The 20,781-nt window shown below is 37.1% G+C and overlaps 1 protein-coding gene and 2 non-coding genes across 3 annotated transcripts; 1 reads left to right on the top strand and 2 right to left on the bottom strand.

Annotated features, from left to right (window-relative positions):
- Positions 1–2,893: 2,893 nt before the first annotated feature.
- Positions 2,894–2,966, bottom strand: trnak-cuu (transfer RNA lysine (anticodon CUU)). Its single transcript has one exon. It is a non-coding gene; the product is annotated as a tRNA-Lys (tRNA).
- A 704-nt stretch (positions 2,967–3,670) lies between these two features.
- On the top strand, positions 3,671–3,744 carry trnai-aau (transfer RNA isoleucine (anticodon AAU)). Its single transcript has one exon. It is a non-coding gene; the product is annotated as a tRNA-Ile (tRNA).
- Positions 3,745–4,176: 432 nt separating this feature from the next.
- LOC134328799 (uncharacterized) lies at positions 4,177–17,461 on the bottom strand. The gene is made up of 10 exons (XM_063010028.1): positions 17,404–17,461; positions 12,856–13,050; positions 10,070–10,157; positions 9,826–9,992; positions 9,107–9,184; positions 8,613–8,681; positions 8,417–8,473; positions 8,094–8,316; positions 6,448–6,607; positions 4,177–4,463 (listed from the first exon to the last, which is right to left on the bottom strand). The coding sequence occupies exons 2-8, from the start codon at positions 13,046–13,048 to the stop codon at positions 8,210–8,212; spliced, it is 759 nt and encodes a 252-aa protein (XP_062866098.1). The 5' UTR covers positions 13,049–13,050; positions 17,404–17,461; the 3' UTR covers positions 4,177–4,463; positions 6,448–6,607; positions 8,094–8,209.
- Between the last annotated feature and the right edge of the window lie 3,320 nt (positions 17,462–20,781).

Consider the following 20,781-nt stretch of genomic DNA (forward strand, 5'->3'; position numbering starts at 1 on the left):
CAAAGCTACACAATGACACAAAGATCAGCTCAAACTTTCATTCTTACTACAGTAAAACACATTCAACTGACTTAAAGTGAAGTTCAGGCCCGGAGTGGCTAATCTGGAGATTCGGGAGGATTCCCGATGGGCCGGCTTATGTCAATCTCGAGTTTGGGCCGGTTGGGAAAAATAATCTTGACACTTGTAGATCCAAAGTTCGTGAAAGTTTTAAGATGATGCGGAGACCTATGGCTGAAGCGTGTTCCACTAATATCCAATCCACTCGATCCCCAAAAAAGCAAAAAAGACTGCACTTTTCTTTGTATGTTGAACTTTATTTAACTATAAACATATAAAGTAACTTAAAATGCATGTACTTGTACATGTACAGTACATCTACAGCGTCTAATTATTATAACGAATTCATTTAAATTGCATGACACGGTCAAAAAGCCGTTTGGCTCCATCCTCAATCGTCCTAAATCTAACCTGCACAATCACTCAGCATAGCAAATATGACAGTAGCTCTTAAAGTGACAGCTATCACTTAAACATGAGAAAATAACAGAGATTAATATAAACAAATATGGACTTCCAAATTCAGCAATAACTAAATTATTTCAATACAAACAATATCCACATATGAATATAACCTAAACATAAAAAAATTTAATTATTAAATTATCTAGGGGCATTTTGGCACCTACACTTATCTGTCACTTATCTAATCTTCTTCTTGCATTCATCTTCCATTCATCTAACAGCGCAGCCCTACATTACAGTAGATTAGATGGGTTCTACCATCTGAGGGAATTCTCCTCTCCAAAATGTTTAAGTTGGTTGGGCCCACGAGGCGTCTTTTCTGGAGCCGGTAAAAGTAACAGCAACAGAATATCGCAACCATCAGTCGGTGGTGATGGAGGGCAGGGAGAGGCCAGGTGGAGCCGAAAAGGCCAGGTTAAAAAAAAAGAAATCTGCCAAATGAACAGACCTGTTTTCCAGAGGACAGACCCCAGTTGCAGCCGGTAAAGAGAGATATGGAAATAATTTTGTATTGTCACTGTAAGGCTATTGCGCAACATTTGCAACGTCAACTTAGCGTAATTTATTTTGTAGAACCCGATACACACCATTAATGACAAATATCCAGCTTCAAGCTGAAAATAATAAACATAATTTGAAGTGTAATGTATTAAATAGCCTACCTCATTAATGGAATGATTTTATTTCGACGCTACTGTACTGATGATCCTGAGGAGGCCATGACTACAGAAGGGTAGAGGATAGTCTAACAAAGTTATTTAAACTAAGATAGTTATCTGTAATGTAAAAGATAACGTAGAGATTATACATGATATATGTTAAATTGTTTAGACATTCAGAAAGATGTCAGCACAATAGCCTAATTTATTTTAACAAATAGAGACAAATTAGCCTAAAGCCTAAATCAATTTTACACCATCATAATATAGGCTAAATTGTTTAAAAAAAAAAAAAAAAAAAAAAAAAAACATCTTCAAGCATGTTATGTTATTCAGCAGAATAGGCTAACCCTTAATGAAATGTTTTTTTTTAGCCTCAGAGCAGCAGATAAACCATGTCTCATGTCTATAGACAATGACACCGTTAACTTATTGCTCCTGTACAAATGTAAATAAGTTTTCATCTTTATCACATTTTTTTTACCTTTTAAATCTTTATCTGATTTAAATTTGAATTAAACATGTTTAAGTGAAGTGTTTTCTGTTATATACCCAATAAAAAGGCATTGTAAGAGCTATCTGCTGTTTCATTTATTTAATTATTTATTATCCTCCTCCATGGAAAAAATGTGGGCCGGGTTTGGGCATGAAACTCCCGGGCTGAAAAAGGGGCCCACTCCGGCCCTGGTGAAGTTCAACATGTTGTACAGAAATCGTCTCATCTAGTGCTGCTAGAAATAAATCACAGCTTGTTGCTTGGGTACAGATTTTATAATATATAAAAATTAAAGAGTGTTTATGACTTTTCTGTCCCAAGTGTTTTTGTAACGTGTTGTAGACCTGCAATGGCGACTGTTTTTGGTATACAGGAAAGAAAAGGCCGAAAGTAGGCGATAAAGTGTTATTTGGCAACCCAGCACTGTGTAAATATTGGACAGAACACATGATGGGTTATTTTAACTTGTTGGGTTGTGCAGTTTAACCATTGTGCTGAGGTGTGAGGTTCTTTTTTTTTTTACCATGGATCAACTATGTAACTTTACTTTATTTAAATGAAATGTTTACATTGCTGTCTTCAGGATTTCCTCTTAAGTGATATTTAATGTTAATAGATGTTCTGATCTAAAAGATGCTGCTGCCTTTGACCTTTAAAACTAAGAAGTGATTTGTGAGATAATTAAAATAAGTGAAATGTTTATTTTGTACTTTGGTTTTATATTATTTGTACAAACATTTGTTTTATGCAACTTTAAACCTGTAATAATAGATGAAAAATTTAAATGTGTCTTTATTTGCTTTAACTGAGCTAAAGCTTTTAACAGGGACAAAAATGACAGTTTGTGTAGCAGGGCTGGACACGTAAAGTAAAATGTTATACTGATTATTAGCATGAAATAAACATTAGCAAGTCACGTGATGCGTGTGTATCGTCATGTGAAAGAGCTGTGCGTGTGTCTCTGTGGCGCAATCGGTTAGCGCGTTCAGCTGTTAACCGAAAGGTTGGTGCTTCGAGTCCACCCAGGGACGAGTGTCTTTTATTGCACAACCTGCCTGTTGATCAAACGGATATGAGACACAACAACAATGTGTAGTCCCACAGAATAGTGGAAATAAGTAACTGAAAACATCCAGTAAACAACAGTCCAAATAGCCACCTGATAAGTCACTGGAGGCTGTCCTGGTTTCTGTAGATGTTAATTGAACATACTCGCCCAACGTGGGGCTCGAACCCACGACCCTGAGATTAAGAGTCTCATGCTCTACCGACTGAGCTAGCCGGGCTTAAGCAGCAGGTCAGCTTAAGCTCATCGGTCAGATCATCAGAGAGATGTAGGTTTAATTCACTAACATCACGACCAGATTAAGAACTAATTCACAGTTTACAAACAAACACAATTCAGAACAAGTAACAGAAACAGACACAGACTTACTGTCACTTTTAAACACAATTACTGATCCCGCTCCATTATGCTTTACACCTCAGTGTATATTATCTGGAAACAGATGCTCTTCATATAGAAATATGTTTTACATTTGCTTGATGGTAATAACTCTTAGTGAAATCTTAATGAACAATTAAAACATCAATTCAGGTTGTATTTAGTTCAACTGAAAAAATATTAACAGTAGCTCAACTTCCTAAAACCCAGAATCTACATGTATAAATCCTACATTCATTCCACAAAGTTCACAAACTACATGATTTAATGAGTGAAGACTTGATGTTTGGAGCCCCTCTGGTGTGCAGGCTGGTACTGTGTATCAGCACTACTTACTGTGTGCAGGACCTGAGTCGTATCTGCTCCACTCACTGGTTGGTGACATTAAACTCAGTCAAGAACTTTAAGAAATATATAGTTTAGATGGTTCACACATATAAGAACCCACAAAACCTCTTAGATGTGTATTAAGAAAGTCTGTTTCAGCTGTTGAATTGGGTCAGTGTAGAATTATGTACAAGGATCTAAAGAGAGAATAGCTGTACTGGCCGGTTAGCTCAGTTGGTTAGAGCGTGGTGCTAATAACGCCAAGGTCGCGGGTTCGATCCCCGTACGGGCCACACCCACTTTTGGACTTAAACTAACAAACAAGTGATCCTTCTCTAACTAGCAGGTACTACCCAGACAGCACAAATACGTCGCTGCTACGTCGCTGCTCCCTACTTAGAATGGTTGGCGTTACATAGTATTTATGTCGTTTGCACATTGGCACTACGTAGCTTTGATGAAAAAGCGCCCTTAAAACGACGCTGATCTGGTGTATCCGCGACGTATTTTCCGACATACCTACGTCCAGCTTCCCCTTCTACGACTTTCATCCGATGTCTCCGCGATGTATTTTCCAAACTCCCTTTCGGCGACATGAATTCTGTACTACTTGTTTTATTGTTTTATTTTTATTTTGTGTTTTGTCTTTTAGCAAAACTGAGTTCAAATTATGAAAGGTTTAACAATAAACTTTTATTAGGAATTAAAAATTTTAAAAAATTGCAAAATTATGTAAAACATTTGATATAAAATGTTTCTTATTTTAACATACACATATAAATATATAATAACTTACATACTACTAACTTAGCCTTAACTTTTAAAAAACAGAACATATTTACAAGTATTTATATATACATAAACTATTATATATATAAAACATAAAATAAATGTAAAAACTATCGCTGCCTTTTTCTGAGCCTGTCACTGGAAAGGCGAAGCCACTCTTTAATTATCTTCTCAGCTTCAGCCTCATTTGGAGTGGGGAGCAGCGGGTTTCTCATTGCTGATACTGAAAAAAAAAATCGGATTACTAAAAGAGTAGGTATATGTAGCTGTAACATTAGACATGAGTAATAGAATAAATAGTCTCGCTGTATTAAATGAAATTTTATTCATCCCAATGACTCAGTTTCTTTTTTTTTTTTTTCTCCAGTGAACAATTTAAGACAATGTACAATACAAAAATATGAAATATAACAACTCATTCAACTAATTAGCACATGGAGGGCAGTATGCAAGTGCACAGCCTTTGCAGAAATATTTCTTACACCTGCAGCACACAGTATGTGTTTTACAGTCCTTCTTTTGAGGGCAGAACTGACATCTCTTCCTCTTACTTGCCCTAGCTGGGGAAGTGGCTGTGGTAGCTGGATCCTCAGGTTGATCAGGGGCTCCTGCACTCTGAATAGCTTTCACAACTGCTGCTGAGGCTTCTGTGTGGGGGACATGCTTCCTTCTTTCAATGAGTGGAGTTACAAGTGCCTTTCCTAGCTGCTCCAGGAACACCCTCCTCTTGTTCTGCTTACGAGACATCCAGGTCGGGTTGATCTCTCTCCAAATCACAAAGGCATTGTAGGAGGAAACATCAATGATGTTGTGGAAGATGACCAGGGGCCAGCAGGCAGTCATTCTTCTGCAGCTATCTGTTCCAATCACCTTATCTAGGTTGTCCACACCTCCTTTGTTGCGGTTGTAGTCTAGGATGATGATTGACTTCCTGTCCTCACGATCGCTAATGTCACCATCTGCGTGCAGTGTGCTCAGAAGAACTACATTCTTGTTTTTCTTTGGGAGGTAGGACACTGGAGTGGTGGTGGGCGTGAAGGCAAACTTTGAGGAGAAGACCTTTCTCTCCTTTGACGCAAGCAGTGCAGGTGGGAGCTCAGGCTTGTTCTTTCGAACTGCACCAACCATGGTGATCTTCCTCTTCAGGAGCTGCAGTCCGAGTTCATAAGAGGTGAAGAAATTGTCACATGTCACATTGTGACCCCTCAGTCCCTCTGTCACATCAAGCACAACGTTTTGTTCTGCATGCCTGCCGTGTTGGTCATATGCTGCTGAGGACCATGTTATTTTGCCATTTTTTGAAAGGAAAGTCTCTCTTTTAGCTTCAGGGTTTTCTTCTTCTTCTGAAGATGATTCATCATGCTCTGGGTTGTATTCCTCCCCATCTTCTTCTTCGGATACATGCTCCACTTCTTCTTCTGAATCAGAGTTGTCTTGCTGGACATCTGAGAAAATCAGCTCTACAGCCTCTTCAACGCTATAACGCACACTCATGGCTTCAGTACAGACAGAATTCTGGGTCCTGTTATCTGCAGCACCTTTATAACCTCTGGAAATAAACAGGTGGTCTTCTGAAGTCTGCGAGAACACCACCTGATTACTTCTGCTACTGATTGACACAACTAAAACATTGTAACATTCTGTGGGTTGTAAATAACTCTGTGACCTTGATTTCAACTCTATTTGCCTCACGGGTCATTTTGACCCGAAGACCACCTTTGTACCTTTTTTTGTACAGCTTACATGGAAATGTGAATAAAAGCAACATTTCACTTTTTCTATTGTTGGGGCCAATCTAGGAAAAGTCATAAAATTTCAAGGTAAAAAAATAGCATTTAGTGGATTTTTGGGGGGGTTTTAACACAGTGGCGGGTCATTTTGACCCGAGGACAACAGGAGGGTTAATACCATTAGACTGCAATAGCTTGTCATCTTTTGATAGAGCTATGAATTTTTGGCATATTAAACAATTCCACATGAGAATGGTAAGGCATTCATCTAGGATTAAAGACTACAGCCTATACACCATATAAAGACTACTGTACTCTGTTAATCAATGGAAGATCACAAAAATATCCATCCAGCAATGATCCTGTGGTTAGAAAATGACTACTGATTATGGTCTAGTGGACTAGAAGGTGCACAAACAAGATATCTTAAGTCAATATACAGAACTAAAAATTGTTGACAAAAATGTTTATACTTACAGACAATTGTGTCTTTCAGGTGTGTGTTTTTGATGGCCGTTTTCTCTCCTCTGCCACACCAGTTCAACTGCACAGCTAGTTGAGGAGCAAACACTTTGCCACAAATCCGCCACACTGTTTTTTTAAGTGTTTGCCCCCCAACCAGTGACAGTTTTGACACCTGAAGTTGACAAAAATATTCGGTAAGTAATGTACATGCAATGTACAATATATATATATATATATATATATATATATATATATATATATATATATATATATATATATATATATATACTGTATATATATATATATATATATATATATATATATATATTAGGGCTGTCGAAGTTAACGCGATAATAACGCATTAACGCAATCTCAATTTAACGAGATTAAAAAAAATAGTGCCGTTAACGCACTAATTACATTACGAGATTTTTTCACTTCTAAAACTAAAGCAATTCATTTTTCACCCACGGGAGACAGATTGAATTATTCTCACTGACCACGCTCACACGCACATTTAATGTTATTTAGTTCCGTTTGACAAAAAAACCCCTTAAAAATAGAGCTAACAGCGAAGATAAACCGGTTACAAAAGAAGCGACCGCTGTGTTTGTGTTCAATACTCTGTTCACAGTGTCGATACAAGTGATTCAAGAATCGATTCATTGTAAGCGCAGCGTAAGTTTATTTTCTCAGTCATCTCTCAGTGTTTACTGTTATGATGAATGATGCGGTTGTAAATAAACACCAAATACTACAGAACATTTTGTGTGACTCGCTTACCTTATAAAGCTCAGGCTTAATTATACTGGTTATTACCACAGAGCGGGAGCCGACTCAGAGTCGTTTACGATTTACCGAGGTGAACCACGAACGTGCTGATAGAATCGGCTCAGATGTGATCGGACTGTATTATCTTTTTAAAGTAAATATTTCAATCAGCAGAATCGCATCGCATGTATGATGTGCACAACGTTAATTACGTGCGTTTATTAATGAACGTTTACGTTAGCTTGTCAGAAGCTTTCTCAATGATGTCTGTGCGGTGTTTTTTTTTTACAATTAGTGATGGCAACCCAAGCAACTGTTCCACTGCACTATTTTACACTAAAAACTAAACTATTCCATAATGCTCCAGATTGCATCATTCTAAATAGGTATCGGCGAGTACAAAAATACATGTACTTGTACTCGGTTGGGAAAAAATGGTATCGATGCATCCCTAGTGAAAACACACTCACTTTGTGTAGAAACGTCCATCAAACCATCGTCACGATACAACCACAGAAAAGTCTGTTACAATAACTACGCATCTGACATTTATACGAAGTCAAGGGTCTCTGCTAGATAGTATTACTGCCTAATATGTGAGTGAATAAAACTCCCTTACAGTTTTCTCTTGTCCCAGCAGTTTTTAACATCAGTACATTTAGCATAAAATGTGTTCACCATTTTAATTGTAACATTTCACTTAAAATCCTTGTTTTCTATAACATTTACACAGATTTTTTTTTAATGCGATTAATCGCGATTAACTATGTAAAATTCTGAGATTAATCGCGATTAAAAATTTTAATCGTTTGACAGCCCTAATATATATATATATATATATATATATATATATATAGTGTGTGTGTGTGTAAGGTACGTTAAATTACCAATTTTTGCTTGAAGATCTTGTTTTGAAGATGGACTTCAAAGTCATTCAAGGCCTGAATGCTTTCCAGTGGAAGTCCATCTTCTTCCTCTTTATCTGCTGGTGCAGGTGGCATCTTCAGGCTGCTGTTACCCAAAAAGGGGCCTCTTTGGGTAATAACAGAAGTGAGATGCTGGACCTGGAGCTGCAGTTTCCCAGCATCTCTAAGATGGCCCTCTCTGCTGCTGGGAAGTCACATAATAATATCATGGTTATTCACACATCTTTATTAGATCAATAAATAAGACATGTAATGTAATGTTAATGACTGTAGAGAAACCTTACTTTGTTCTGTGATGGTGGACTGTCCATCTTGACTGAGCAATTGGATTTGTGACATCACTGAAAGCAAATAATTATGCATGGGTGATTAAACTTTTTATGAATTTGTAAGGTTATGTATATTTCTCTATTTGTTTTGATAAATACTTATCAAGCAGGGGGTTTCTATGAATAGCATATATGACAAATGTGATTTTACTCTGCTGTGTTGGTTCAGTGAACCAAGCATCCTGAATTCTTCCCTGATAGGACTGGGCCTTTGACATCACTGAAAAAAAGAAATAGGTATGTACTATATTCATAATTTAAATTTGTTATTCTAAGTTTGTTTTATTGTGGACTGAAATTAAAACTGCACTTCAGAACTTTTATTAGTTGGACAGGATAAAAGGAAAAAAATACTGTAAGCTCTCTTAAATCTAGTCATTTCCACAGCATGAAACATTTTTGTTCCATTGCTTAATTGAATTTATTTAAATATGTTAAACTTGTTTTATTAATTAATAGGAGAATATCTCAGTTTCAACATTTGATATGTTTTCTTGGTACTATTTTCAATTAAAAATACAACGTAAATAATTTGCACATCATTGTATTCTGTTATTATTTATATGTTGCCCAGCATCCCAACTTTTTTGGAAAGTGTTGTAATGTTTTTATATATTTAATTTCTTCATTTTCAATTAACTTTACCTTGTCTAGATTCTGGGAAGGAGATTTCATCCGAGTATCCCTGAACATTTGTCTGGAAGCACTCATCCTGTGACATCACTAAAAAATCATAATTTGGTAAGTACACTGTCCATTTTAAAAACCTGCTTTTTTCAATATGCGTTTATGCGTGATGTTTGAAATACTAAGCTTCTATAAATATGATGGAACTTAAAAAAAATGATTTTATTTTTCTCTGGGCATTGGTTATATTATTATAGACTAGCTTTGCACTGCTTAGTCCTCAAACAGTTTAACAAACACATTCTTAACAGTATCTAACTAATTATAGTGAATATTAACAATCTTCAGTATGAGATTTCTAATAAACGCCCAGTAATACTTGTGGAAATGTGAAATATCATAAGCTTTAAAGCCAGTGTTGTGTTTTAAAGATTTGCCAGGCTTTTCCCAGTCTTTCAAACTATATTTTATTCAGGCAATGGAATGAAAAGATTTAAGTCTTCTGAGCTATTGTGTTTCCTAAAATTTAAGGGGCCCTATAAGGTGGTATAAGTATATAAACAAGATTTTTTTTTTGTTTTTGTTTTTTGGTGATGTCACAAAAATGCCAGGCGCATGTATGTATCTGTTCAGCCTTCAGCCATTTAGACCCATCTAGTCCAGCTCAAGTTGCAAAGAGTGTTACATCTTGGACTGCTTTTTTTTTTTTTTTGGGAAGAAAAATACACTAAACTTACTACTTCTGTTTGTTCCAGGATTTCGATGGTCAGCAGGTGGTGGTGGTGGTATTGGTGGTGGTGGTAGGGAATGCACTGTTTTCTTTTTCATTTTGAGATTCTGTTTTTGAGGGCTGGGATGCCATTTTGCTTGAGACTTTTCAATAAATTCAAATGGCTTTTTAGGTCTAAAAAGTAAAAGAAAAATCAAATAGAAATCTTCATGAAGTACTACACAATGTTGTGTGACATGTTATAAAATTACTTTCGTTTTCGTGGGAAATCATTGTCTGAATTTAAATCCGAGGTCTCGCAGGATATTCTCCATTTCTGGACGACCTTGTCCAAACAATCTGTAATATATTTTGCATGCAGACAATTAAATGCATAATATACAGTCATGGGAAAAAGTAAGTACACCCTCTTTGAATTTTATGTTTTTATGTATCAGGACATAATATAAATCATCTGTTCTTCATCAGGTCTTACCATTATATAAATACAACCTCAGATAGACAATAACACATAACAAATTACACCATCTCATTATTTATATAAAAAACTAGATCAAAATACAAAAAGCAGTGTGTGAAAAAATAAGTACACCCTTACTGTTTCTAAAGGAATTAAGAGGGTATTTATCAGTCAGGTTCTGCTAATCAAATGATCTTGATTAACTGATGATTAGTAAGTGTGATCACGTCTATAAAATCAGAAGTTTTGGCACTTATTGTGGTCTGGACCATTCAGGTGTGTGTAAACACAATACCAAGTAGGAAAGACATCAACAATGATCTTAGACAAAGAATTGTTCCTGCTTATTATTCTGGGAAGGGTTATAAAGCCATTTCCAAATCTGAAGTTCATCGTTCTACAGTAAGAAAGATCATTTACAAGTGGAAAACATTCAAGGCAGCTTCCCAGTAGTAGACGTCCCTGCAAGTTCACCACGAGATCAGACTGTGCAATGCTCTGAGAAATTGCAAAACATCCAAGAGCTTCATCTAAGACTCTACAGGCTTCGGTTAGCATGTTAAATGTTCAATTTAATCACTGTTCAACTAAAACAAAAAGACTGAACAAGTTTGGCCTGCTGGAAGGGTTTCTGAAAGAAAATGTTCTCTCTTTAAAATGAACATGACAAAACAGATTAAGTTTGCAAAGTTGCATCTGAAATAAACCACAAGATTTCTGGAACAATGTCCTGTGGACAGACGAAACCAAAATTGAGATATTTGGCCAAAATTCACAACGGCACATCTGACAAAAAACAAACACAGCATATCAGCACAAACACCCCATACAAACTGTCAATCATGGTGGTGAAGGGGTGACGATTAGGGGTTTGTGTTACAGTCACAGGATCTGGACAGATTACAGCCATTGAGTCGACCATGAACTCCTCTTGAAACCAAAGTATTCTAGAGTTAAATTTGAGATCATTTACAAATGAATGGACACAAGCCTCAGTGAACTGAAGTAATGTTGTAAAGAAGAGTGGAGTAAAATTCCTCCAGAACGATGTTAGAGACTGATAAAGTCATACAGAAAACCATTACTACAACTTATTACTAATAAATGAGATTCTACATGCTATTCATTCATGGGGTGTACTTATTTTTTCACATACTGCTTTTTCTATTTTGGTCTTGTGTTTTTATACAAATGAATGAATGAGTGTAATTTATTATGCATTATTGTTTATCTGAGACTGTATTTATATAATTTTAAGACCTGATAAGAAATAGATGTTTTTCATTTTGTCTGAATACACAAAACCATAGAATTCAAAGAGGGTGTACTTACTTTTTCACATGACTGTACATACAGTACAGACCAAAAGTTTGGACACACCTTCTCATTCAAAGATTGTTCTTTTTTTTCATGACTATGAAAATGGTAGATTCACACTGAAGGCATCAAAACTATGAATTAACACATGTGGAATTATATACTTAACAAAAAAGTGTGAAACAACTGAAAATATGTTTTATATTATAGTAACCACCTTTTGCTTTGATTACTGCTTTGCAGTAGAGTACATCCGTCCACCTTTTCTGCGCCGCACAAAGACACGGTGGTTGGAACCAAAGATCTCAAATTTGGACTGATCAGACCAAAGCACAGATTTTCACTGGTCTAATGTCCATTCCTTGTGTTCTTTAGCCCAAACAAGTCTCTTCTGCTTGTTGCCTGTCCTTAGCAGAGGTTTCCTAACAGCTATTTTACCATGAAGGCCTGATGCACACAGTCTCCTCTTAACCGTTGTTCTAGAGATGTGTCTGCTGCTACAACCCTGTGTGGCATTTACCTGCTCTCTAATCTGAGCTGCTGTTAACCTGCGATTTCTGAGGCTGGTGACTCGTATGAGCTTATCCTCCGCAGCAGAGGTGACTCTTGGTCTTCCTTTCCTGGGGCGGTCCTCATGTAAGCCAGGTTCTTTGTAGCGCTTGATGGTTTTTGCGACTGCACTTGGGGACACTTTCAAAATTTTCCCAATTTTTCGGACTGACTGATCTTCAGTTCTTAAAGTAATGATGGCCACTCATTTTTCTTTACTTAGCTGCTTTTTTTCTTGCCATAATACAAATTCTAACAGTCTATTCAGTAGGACTATCAGCTGTGTATCCACCTGACTTCTGCACAACACAACTGATGGTCCCAACCCCATTTATAAGGCAAGAAATCCCACTTATTAAACCTGACAGGGGACACCTGAGAAGTGAAAACCATTTCAGGTGACTACCTCTTAAAGCTCATCAAGAGAATGCCAAGAGTGTGCGAAGCAGTAATCAAAGCAACAGGTGGCTACTTTGAAGAACCGAGAATATAAAACATATTTTCAGTTGTTTCACACTTTTTTGTTAAGTATATAATTCCACATGTGTTCATTCATGCCTTCAGTGTGAATCTACAATTTTCATAGTCATGAAAATAAGTCATGAACTCTTTGAATGAGAAGGGTGTGTCCAAACTTTTGGTCTGTACTGTATAATGTACATAATATAGATAATGTTTATCTAATCAATATTCTTATACATTTTAGATTACCTGAGCTGTAAAGGATACGAGCTTGGTGCTGTGTCCATCCTCTGCTCACATTTGGGACCTCACTGCCTCGGATACTTTTTAGAAGTTTGGCTTTGTCTGTGTATGGAGGCCACCATGATATGCCCTCATGGTACCACTCTGCTGCCACCGGGCTTGTTGTTCCCTCATCCACAAATTCAACCAGTAGGTACATTCCTATCATACAGGGATCTATCATGCTACTCATATGTCATGAAAACTATAAAAAAAAAAAAACTTGATTATGAAGAAGAAAATTAAAAAAAAACTCAGTGGGGATGAAAAGGGAGGTTCTGGTAGCAAATTTCTCATGAACTGGTATGCAGAAGGGGAAAAGATACAAATTTCATCTTATATGGCAAAACAAATGCCTTCTGTTGAACTTCTGAAAATTTGCAATATTCAGTGGCCCCTGAGACCTTGTCTATTAAGTAGATGCCAAGTGTGGCTGAGGAAAGAGGGTATTCGAAGAATGATTCCTGTTCGAGAAAACAGCAGTATGCAATGTAGACCTCATTTCCATGGGAGAAAATATTTTTCACTCTGGCAACTTTGTTGTTGATGTAAATAAAGCTGTTGGCTTCATCTAATCTCAATGAGAAACTCTGTGTCCTCAGTTCGCGATACTGACTGGCTGTTTGGATGGACCTGGGAAGTGGACCACATGCATGAACTTTGTATAATCCCATTCTTTTCCTATTTCGATTCAGTTTTTTGGGCCTCTCTGACAGTCTTCTAATGACCTGACTGAGTGGGAAGCCAGGTTTTCTAATTAGCTTTTTAATCTGGTGAAGGAAAGATTCAAATTTAAATGCACTGAAATTATCGAGTGCACCATGTATTTTTACATCTTGTGCCAAGTGAACAAGGTTGTGTACATTGTAAGACATGAACTTTTCCCCATAGAGCTCTTGAAAGTGTTTCACAAATAAAACCAAAATGTCATTAGCATACTCAAGATGGTCTCGGAGTAGCTGTTTGCTGGATAAAATGAACACTCCCACAAAAAGTAGAAGAAAGTTTTGGTATGCTGTTGTAATGAGTGTGCTATTTAAAAGAACAGGCCCACTGTACAACAAAAACTGCCGGAACTCAGTAGCTTTCCACCTGTCTAACTCTCTTACAGACCTTGGTTGTCGCGAGAATTCCAAGGGAACATTTTTACGGATTTGCTGAAGTCTGCTTGAAAGGTTGTCAACAGTAGAGGCAGGCAGTCTGCAGGACAAAGGACCCCGTAGCCACAACAAAAGGAGCCTGCGCATAACACCAAGGCACACAAGGTGCATATAGTCTAATGGAAAGCCTGTTACCATTTTCAGTGATGTTCTTTGCAGTGGTGTGGGACCATGATGATGTTCTTCATCTATTTGAGCCCTGAATGACTCATCTGTTCTCAGTAAAGCATCAATTTCAGGAAAAACAACTCGATTCTCAATATACTTTCCCTCTTGGGTACATTTCCCACAGCCACTATAGCCAGAGTGACCTTTTATGTTTTTCACAAAGGCACATGCCGGAGCATCACAAACTACTGTGCACAGCCTTAAGTACAGGAAATCTCCTTTGTAATTAAATCCTTTTTCCAGATTAGAAATGTCTGACACAAAATCTTCTAGGAAGGCATCCAGGGATCCTGGTTTTTGGTTGCCACAAAACAAACCTATTATGACTGGGTCATGTTTTGGAAGATTTTCAATGATTCCTAGAATTGGCCAAAACTGTGTGGTGGAACTCTTGAATAAAGGTAAACCATCAATATTGACCTGGAGGTTCAGAAGGTGTGTTTCTTTTATGACATGCTTGTGTTCTTCTAAGAGATGTGTAATAGCTTCAAGCACACCAAAATGGTAATACTGTCCCCCAGCAATATCTTTGCAGGTCATTTTTGTAGAACGAACAGTTCCAAGCAATGTTCTTGCATCATGAGGGAGTTTTGGGTGGTAATCTGCCAGGATCTTTAGGAGACTGTTTAAAGCAGAATGTGTAACATTTTGCTCAACAGCCCATGATGCCAGTCTACTATGCAGAGAGGCTTGGACTTCTGAATCTGAGTCTGTGTCTGATTCTGTTTCTGTGAGTTCAAAGGCATCAAAAAATTCCTCGTTGTCCTCATTGGACAAAGGATCTTCAATTTCCTCAGTATTTTGTTCCTGCCTTTGATATGGACTCCCACAGCCCAGTTCATTTACATAGACAGAAATTAATTGTTCATTAACTCTGGCTTTGGATTTTCTTCTTATTGTCCAATATGAGGGTGTTGTGAAAGCCATACTGAGAATTTTAAAAGACCAAACATGAAACATAAAATAAATGTTTTAAACATTCTGTTCCATCTTGACAATGGTTACTTACTGGATGCAGATGAAAAACTTCACAGGATAATCACAGAATTGGAAATCTGTTTTAAGAGAAATATATTAATTATAACAAAAACTATAGTATTACTTATGTCATGCTTCGTTACTGTAGAACATAATTGTAGAACTTCACTATTTAAGTTATAACTCAAGTATTTCAAAAACAGTCATAATATTTCAAGATTAAAATAATTATTTTAAGATTAAACTTAAAATTTTAAAATAAATTACACATCATTTACTGATGTTTAATCACAAACCTGACCGAGGAAAGTGTTAGTAATATTATCAGAAAACCCCAATGCAGCCCTAAAGATGGTCATGTGTTTTTACGGTTAGAATTTGGATTCTGGTAGTCCAATGATGCTCTAAATATTACACATTTATTCTCAAACTATTACAACTTTAATCTCAAAATAATTATGACTTTGATCTCATTACGATTTTAAACTTTACATTTTTTGGTCACCATCATAAATATGACTTTAGTATTAAATATTTTGATAATCTTGAAGTAGAGCTTAATCACAAAATATTATGTCTTTCTTGATATCTTATATTTTGACCCTAACTGACCCTAAAACACTATTTCAATAAACTTCTTCAGTTTGTAAGTTTTGTTTGTTGTAATGGGATTGATGGCAGACGTGGGTGTGGTTAGACCTGTAGCCCCCCTAAAAAGTGAGAAAAAGAAAGACGTGTCTGTTATATTTAGGGTGGACAATGTGTATTTAACTGTTGTGGATAACATACTAGTCATAATTATTTTATTCACTTGGGCCAATCCATTAAATTATTCTGGAGCATTTTCTGAATGTAGGCAATGTGTTCCCAAAACATTTTAAATAGTCTCTAACAAAACATAAAGATTGTATTTGTTTTATCTGTGATGAACAAGTAAACGTAGATTTATTGTAAGAGGTTTTGCCCAGGTGGGATTCCACAGCGCTTCTTCAGATATAGATAGGCGCGCATATTTTCTAAGCTCCAGCGCATCTGTTACTGATTGACCCGCTCTCCCTCACCAAAGCTCACTAAGTGTGAGTGATCTTGGCTAATCGCCTCTCTTTGTCTTCCTCCAAGTCCCTGTGTCAATCACTTCTTCTGACCCAGAGTTGTAAGCGAATCCCTGGCCAGAGCGCACTGCACATAACAATATTGCATCTCAATTTTTTTTTACCCTTTTAATATAAATCACAAAATACAATATCTATTAAAATGTAAAAAATATTCGAACATTTAATATTATTTACATATTTAATTTGCATATGGGACATGAATTTAGTCCCGCCCTCAGCTCGCTGGTCCGATCGGCGTAATTTGTTGATTGGTGGTTCTGGATGTCAGTCAGATCTTTCTCTGAAAGTAGGCGCTTCTTGTCTGCAGTGAGCTGTAAACAGTTAGTCCACGTGTGGGAGCAGAACGGGGGATGCTCGTGGATTTTTCCTCCTCTGTTATCAGATGAGGTGAGTCTTTCATGTTGTTGAACTTTATAAAGTAGTGGCACGTAATTAAGCTTTAAGAAATGTCGGTAATGTGTTAAGTTCTTGTTTAAATGGTAATTGTCCAGTATATGTCAGTGATATTGTGCTGAACGTGAGCAGCCCAGCTGTTTAGCCTGTTGGAGTCAGACACGTTGGACATTTAGTTTAAAGTGTGTGTTTAAACTGTGCCTAATGTTTTACTACTGAACATCTTAGAGCTTAAGATAATTTACAGTGTTCCGTTTTGTTGGTGCTCGATGGTCAACTAATAAATCACGACTCTGAGTCGACTCAATGTTAACCACGGCACCACGCATCGCGGACCAAAGCGGGATCCACGATTCCGTTACACTTTACAATAACAACAGTAATCGGCGTAGAGGAATCGACTCCTCTGGCGATGGGTGTAGAGGAATCGACTCCTCTGAATTATATATTTCGAGAATTAATAAAATATTAAACGTTTAATAATGTTCTTCCTCTCAAACTGAAAATGAAAAATATTGTTTGGTATTTTATTTACCACAACAATCCATCTGTGTTAGCCTCAAAGCTAACTCAAGTTAACCTGGTTAATCTAAAAAGATTTATTTTATTCTGATTAATATACCGGTATATTATATTGTTTTGTCACCCATTATAACATATTAATTTTTCATATCTTTTGTTTTATTTTATTTATTTCTTACCTCTAAACTCTGCTCTGGTAAACTCCTTAAAGCCAGAAATAACGAACTGAGGGTTAAAAACGGCTTTTTATACCCTCAAACTGCGCGAGACTGCTAGCGCGTGCAGTCACTTTCACACTTTCCCGCCGCCCTCCTCAGGGTGTTCAGTCTAGTAAATATAATCAGCTACACTGTATGGACAAAAGTATTCTTTTATAACACCCCATTCTAAATCCATAGACATTTATATATAGTCTGTTCCCCTCTGCAGCTATAACAGCTCCCATTCTTCTGGGAAGGCTTTCTACAAGAGTGTGTCTGTGGGAAATGTATCAGTTCATATAGCATCTGTGAGATCAGACAGTGATGTTGGATGAGAGGACCTGGCTCACAATCTTCATTCTAGTTTATCCCAGCAGTGTTTGAGGGGGTTGAGGTCAGAGCTCTGTATGGGCATTCACTAAGTGCTTGATTTTATACACTATATGGACAAAAGTATTGGGACACACTTCTTAATCACTAAATTTAGGGGGTTTGTTCAGTCCCATTGCCACAGGTATATAAAATCAAACACCTAGTGAATGCCAGGAGAATGAGTGCACAGTGTCAACCCAGTTTGGTGGAGGAGGGATAATGTTATGGGGTTTTTCAGGGCTTGGTCTAGGCCTGGGAATGAGAATTCTTAATGCTTCATTACACCAAGTCATTTTGGACAGTTATTTGGTTTCAACTTTGTGGGAACTGTTTGGAGAAGGCTCTTTTCTGTTTGTACATGACTGTGTCCCAGTGTACAAAGAAAGGTTCATAAAGGCATGGTTGGGTGAGTTTGGTCTGGAAGAACGTGATTGGTCCACACAGAGCTCTGACCACAACCCCATCGAACACCTTTGGGGGGAAATGGAGATTGTGAGCCATGTCCTCTTGTCCATCACTTCCTGACCTGGACCAAACAAAAACCACAGCACTGGGAAGCTTAAAGTTTGATTTATTTAAAGTAAGGAATAGGGAAAGGTCATTGGGATCTGTTAAAAAAATATAGACAAAAAAAAAAAGCAAAAGCAGCACTAAAATAATAAAGAACGATAATGCTGCTCTCAAACAAAGTGAATTGGGGGCAAATCATTTAAAGACCACTTTTTCAAAATGACCAAATTGAGGCATTAGTCAGACTAAACACAAAAGGGACGAAATAGATCAATCACTTTGCTGCTGGTCCAACAGGTTACAAGACCCTGCAGGTAGTGCAGGGTTCCTCTACCAAGAATAAGAGCCCTGCAAAGATGGATGCAGGGTGTTAGAACTGGGCCTGGTGTGTTCACATAGGTTTTTGGTTTTCTAAAACTGAAGGTAAATGGATTGACATAACTTGAAATGGAATGGGTGTTGACCTTGAATGAAATTGCAGCCACAGCAAATGTTGAATTTTAATCTAGCCATGGTCCACTTGGCAGTCTGTAGCATCACTGTGGCATCACCGCTCCTTCACCATGCAGCACCCAGTGCTCCTACAGTAGGTTATTAATATACACCATCAAGATTGCTTAAGTATAACTTACATTTAATATAGTAAAAGAGTAACTTTTTTATTTTTTACATTTTACTTTTATACGGTAGTACAATATTTTTGTACTGAGCATGAGCTTCCCATAAAGCCTATTATGATCAATTGTTTAAGACGTTTAACTCGCCTTGTATTTTCAGTCTCACTAACTTTTTCTTTTTCCTTTGTTATTAATTTAAAATCAGATGAGTTGCAACATAAGGTGATAGTCAAAAGAATCACAATGCCTACAGCATAATAAATAGGCTGTTTGTGGTTAATGTGTTGCATACTTTATTCAGTATACTAGCCTTATTTGTTAATGTTCCCTAAATTGACTAATTTAGTATGGGATAATTCACTAAGATGTGTTAATGCACAGATATTCAGTCTTATGCTTTAAATATTTTACCCTTTGAATGTGCATCACTCCATGCTCCACCACTGGGGTAAAAAATGTGACCCGTTGGAGTGATATTTTATATTTTAATATTTATTATTTTCACAAAACAGAATTAAACAAATGTGAAAATAATGACAGGTAATCACAGTTTATAGGTATTACCAGACTTAATGTTTTATGTGTCAAATATATGACTTAAAGATATTGCTAGAATTGAAAAACTATACAGGCGAGTCTCGCTTCAGCATCTGTCTTTGAGGAGTTTGGAGCTTCTCCCTGTGTCTGTGTGGGTTTTCGCCAGGTGCTCTGGTTCCCTCCCTGCTCCTGAAAAACACAAAGGGTAGGCTTATTGGATACACGTAATTGCCCCTCGGTGTGTGTGTGTGTGGTATGTGGTATATGTATTCCTGCTTTGTGCTGAGTGATTCCGGGTGGGCTCCGGACAAACCACCACTCTGACGGACTAAGCAGATGAGAAAATGTCTGACTGACTATCGGAATACACTGCTGTATTGCTTTTCAAAGATTATTGCCCTAATTTTTGTTTTTCTATTAGTTCAACCCTACTAAAAACAAGTTTGGCGTAAAGGACTGCCTGAAAGATCAATCTGAGGTGCTGCATGCAGTACATGTGATGTTTAAGGAACTAAACCACTTAATGTTTGGTTATTATGTAATGTGTACAGCAAATATACTTCTTCTGCAACTTGATCTATTGAGCTATTTTAGCTGAAACACTCATTTGTTGTGTATATATTTTGTAAAAAAAAAAAACAGATCTGATGCCACTGCAGCAGGACAGTACAGCAATAACAATATGGCAGTGTTCGTCATAACCTAATTTGGTGATGTTTTCTTCACTTGGCTTTGTCTACCATTGTTTTGCTTAACAACACTTAACTTATTCTTTCTTTTCTTCCTTTTGACACAGGTTTTGGCTCGAATCTAAGCATGTACAACGGACATCATCTTATGGAGCAGCAGCTTAAGTTGTCTTCAACCTTCAAAAGTTCAAACACATCACTTCCCTCCTGTGTACCCTTCCCTGGCTTCCTGTAGCAGCCTCCCTTTGAGTGAACAGCAGAATGACTGTCTTAGAACAGAGTCAAACTTAGGAGAGTCTCCTAAATTATAGAAAAGCTCTTAGTGCTGCTAGAGCAAAATATTTCTCCTCGCTAGAAGAAAACAAAACTAATCCTACATTTAATACTGTAGCAAAACTAACTAGGAAGACCACCACTACAGAAGCATCCACACCATCAGTATTTAGCAGCGACAACTTTATGAATTTTTTCAGTGATGAAGTTGAAAACATATGGCACAAAATTAATACTATTAATCTAAACCTGAGCAATCTGATGACAAACCAACTAGATGTCAGTATAGTTACATCAGATCAGCGTTTAGAGTCTTTTAACCCTCTCCGTGAGACCTAATTTCTTGATCAAAATCGACA

This window comes from Trichomycterus rosablanca, chromosome 15 (genome assembly GCF_030014385.1).
Source record: "Trichomycterus rosablanca isolate fTriRos1 chromosome 15, fTriRos1.hap1, whole genome shotgun sequence".
Classification (NCBI taxonomy): domain Eukaryota; kingdom Metazoa; phylum Chordata; class Actinopteri; order Siluriformes; family Trichomycteridae; genus Trichomycterus; species Trichomycterus rosablanca.

Coding starts and splice junctions, on each gene's coding strand:
- LOC134328799 (XM_063010028.1), bottom strand. CDS start 13,048: ATGTACCTACTGGTTGAATTTGTGGATGAGGGAACAACAAGCCCGGTG. Junction 8,682..9,106: donor CTTCCCAGAATCTAGACAAG/GTAAAGTTAATT, acceptor TCTTTTTTTCAG/TGATGTCAAAGGCCCAGTCC. Junction 8,317..8,416: donor GTCCACCATCACAGAACAAA/GTAAGGTTTCTC, acceptor GTGACTTCCCAG/CAGCAGAGAGGGCCATCTTA.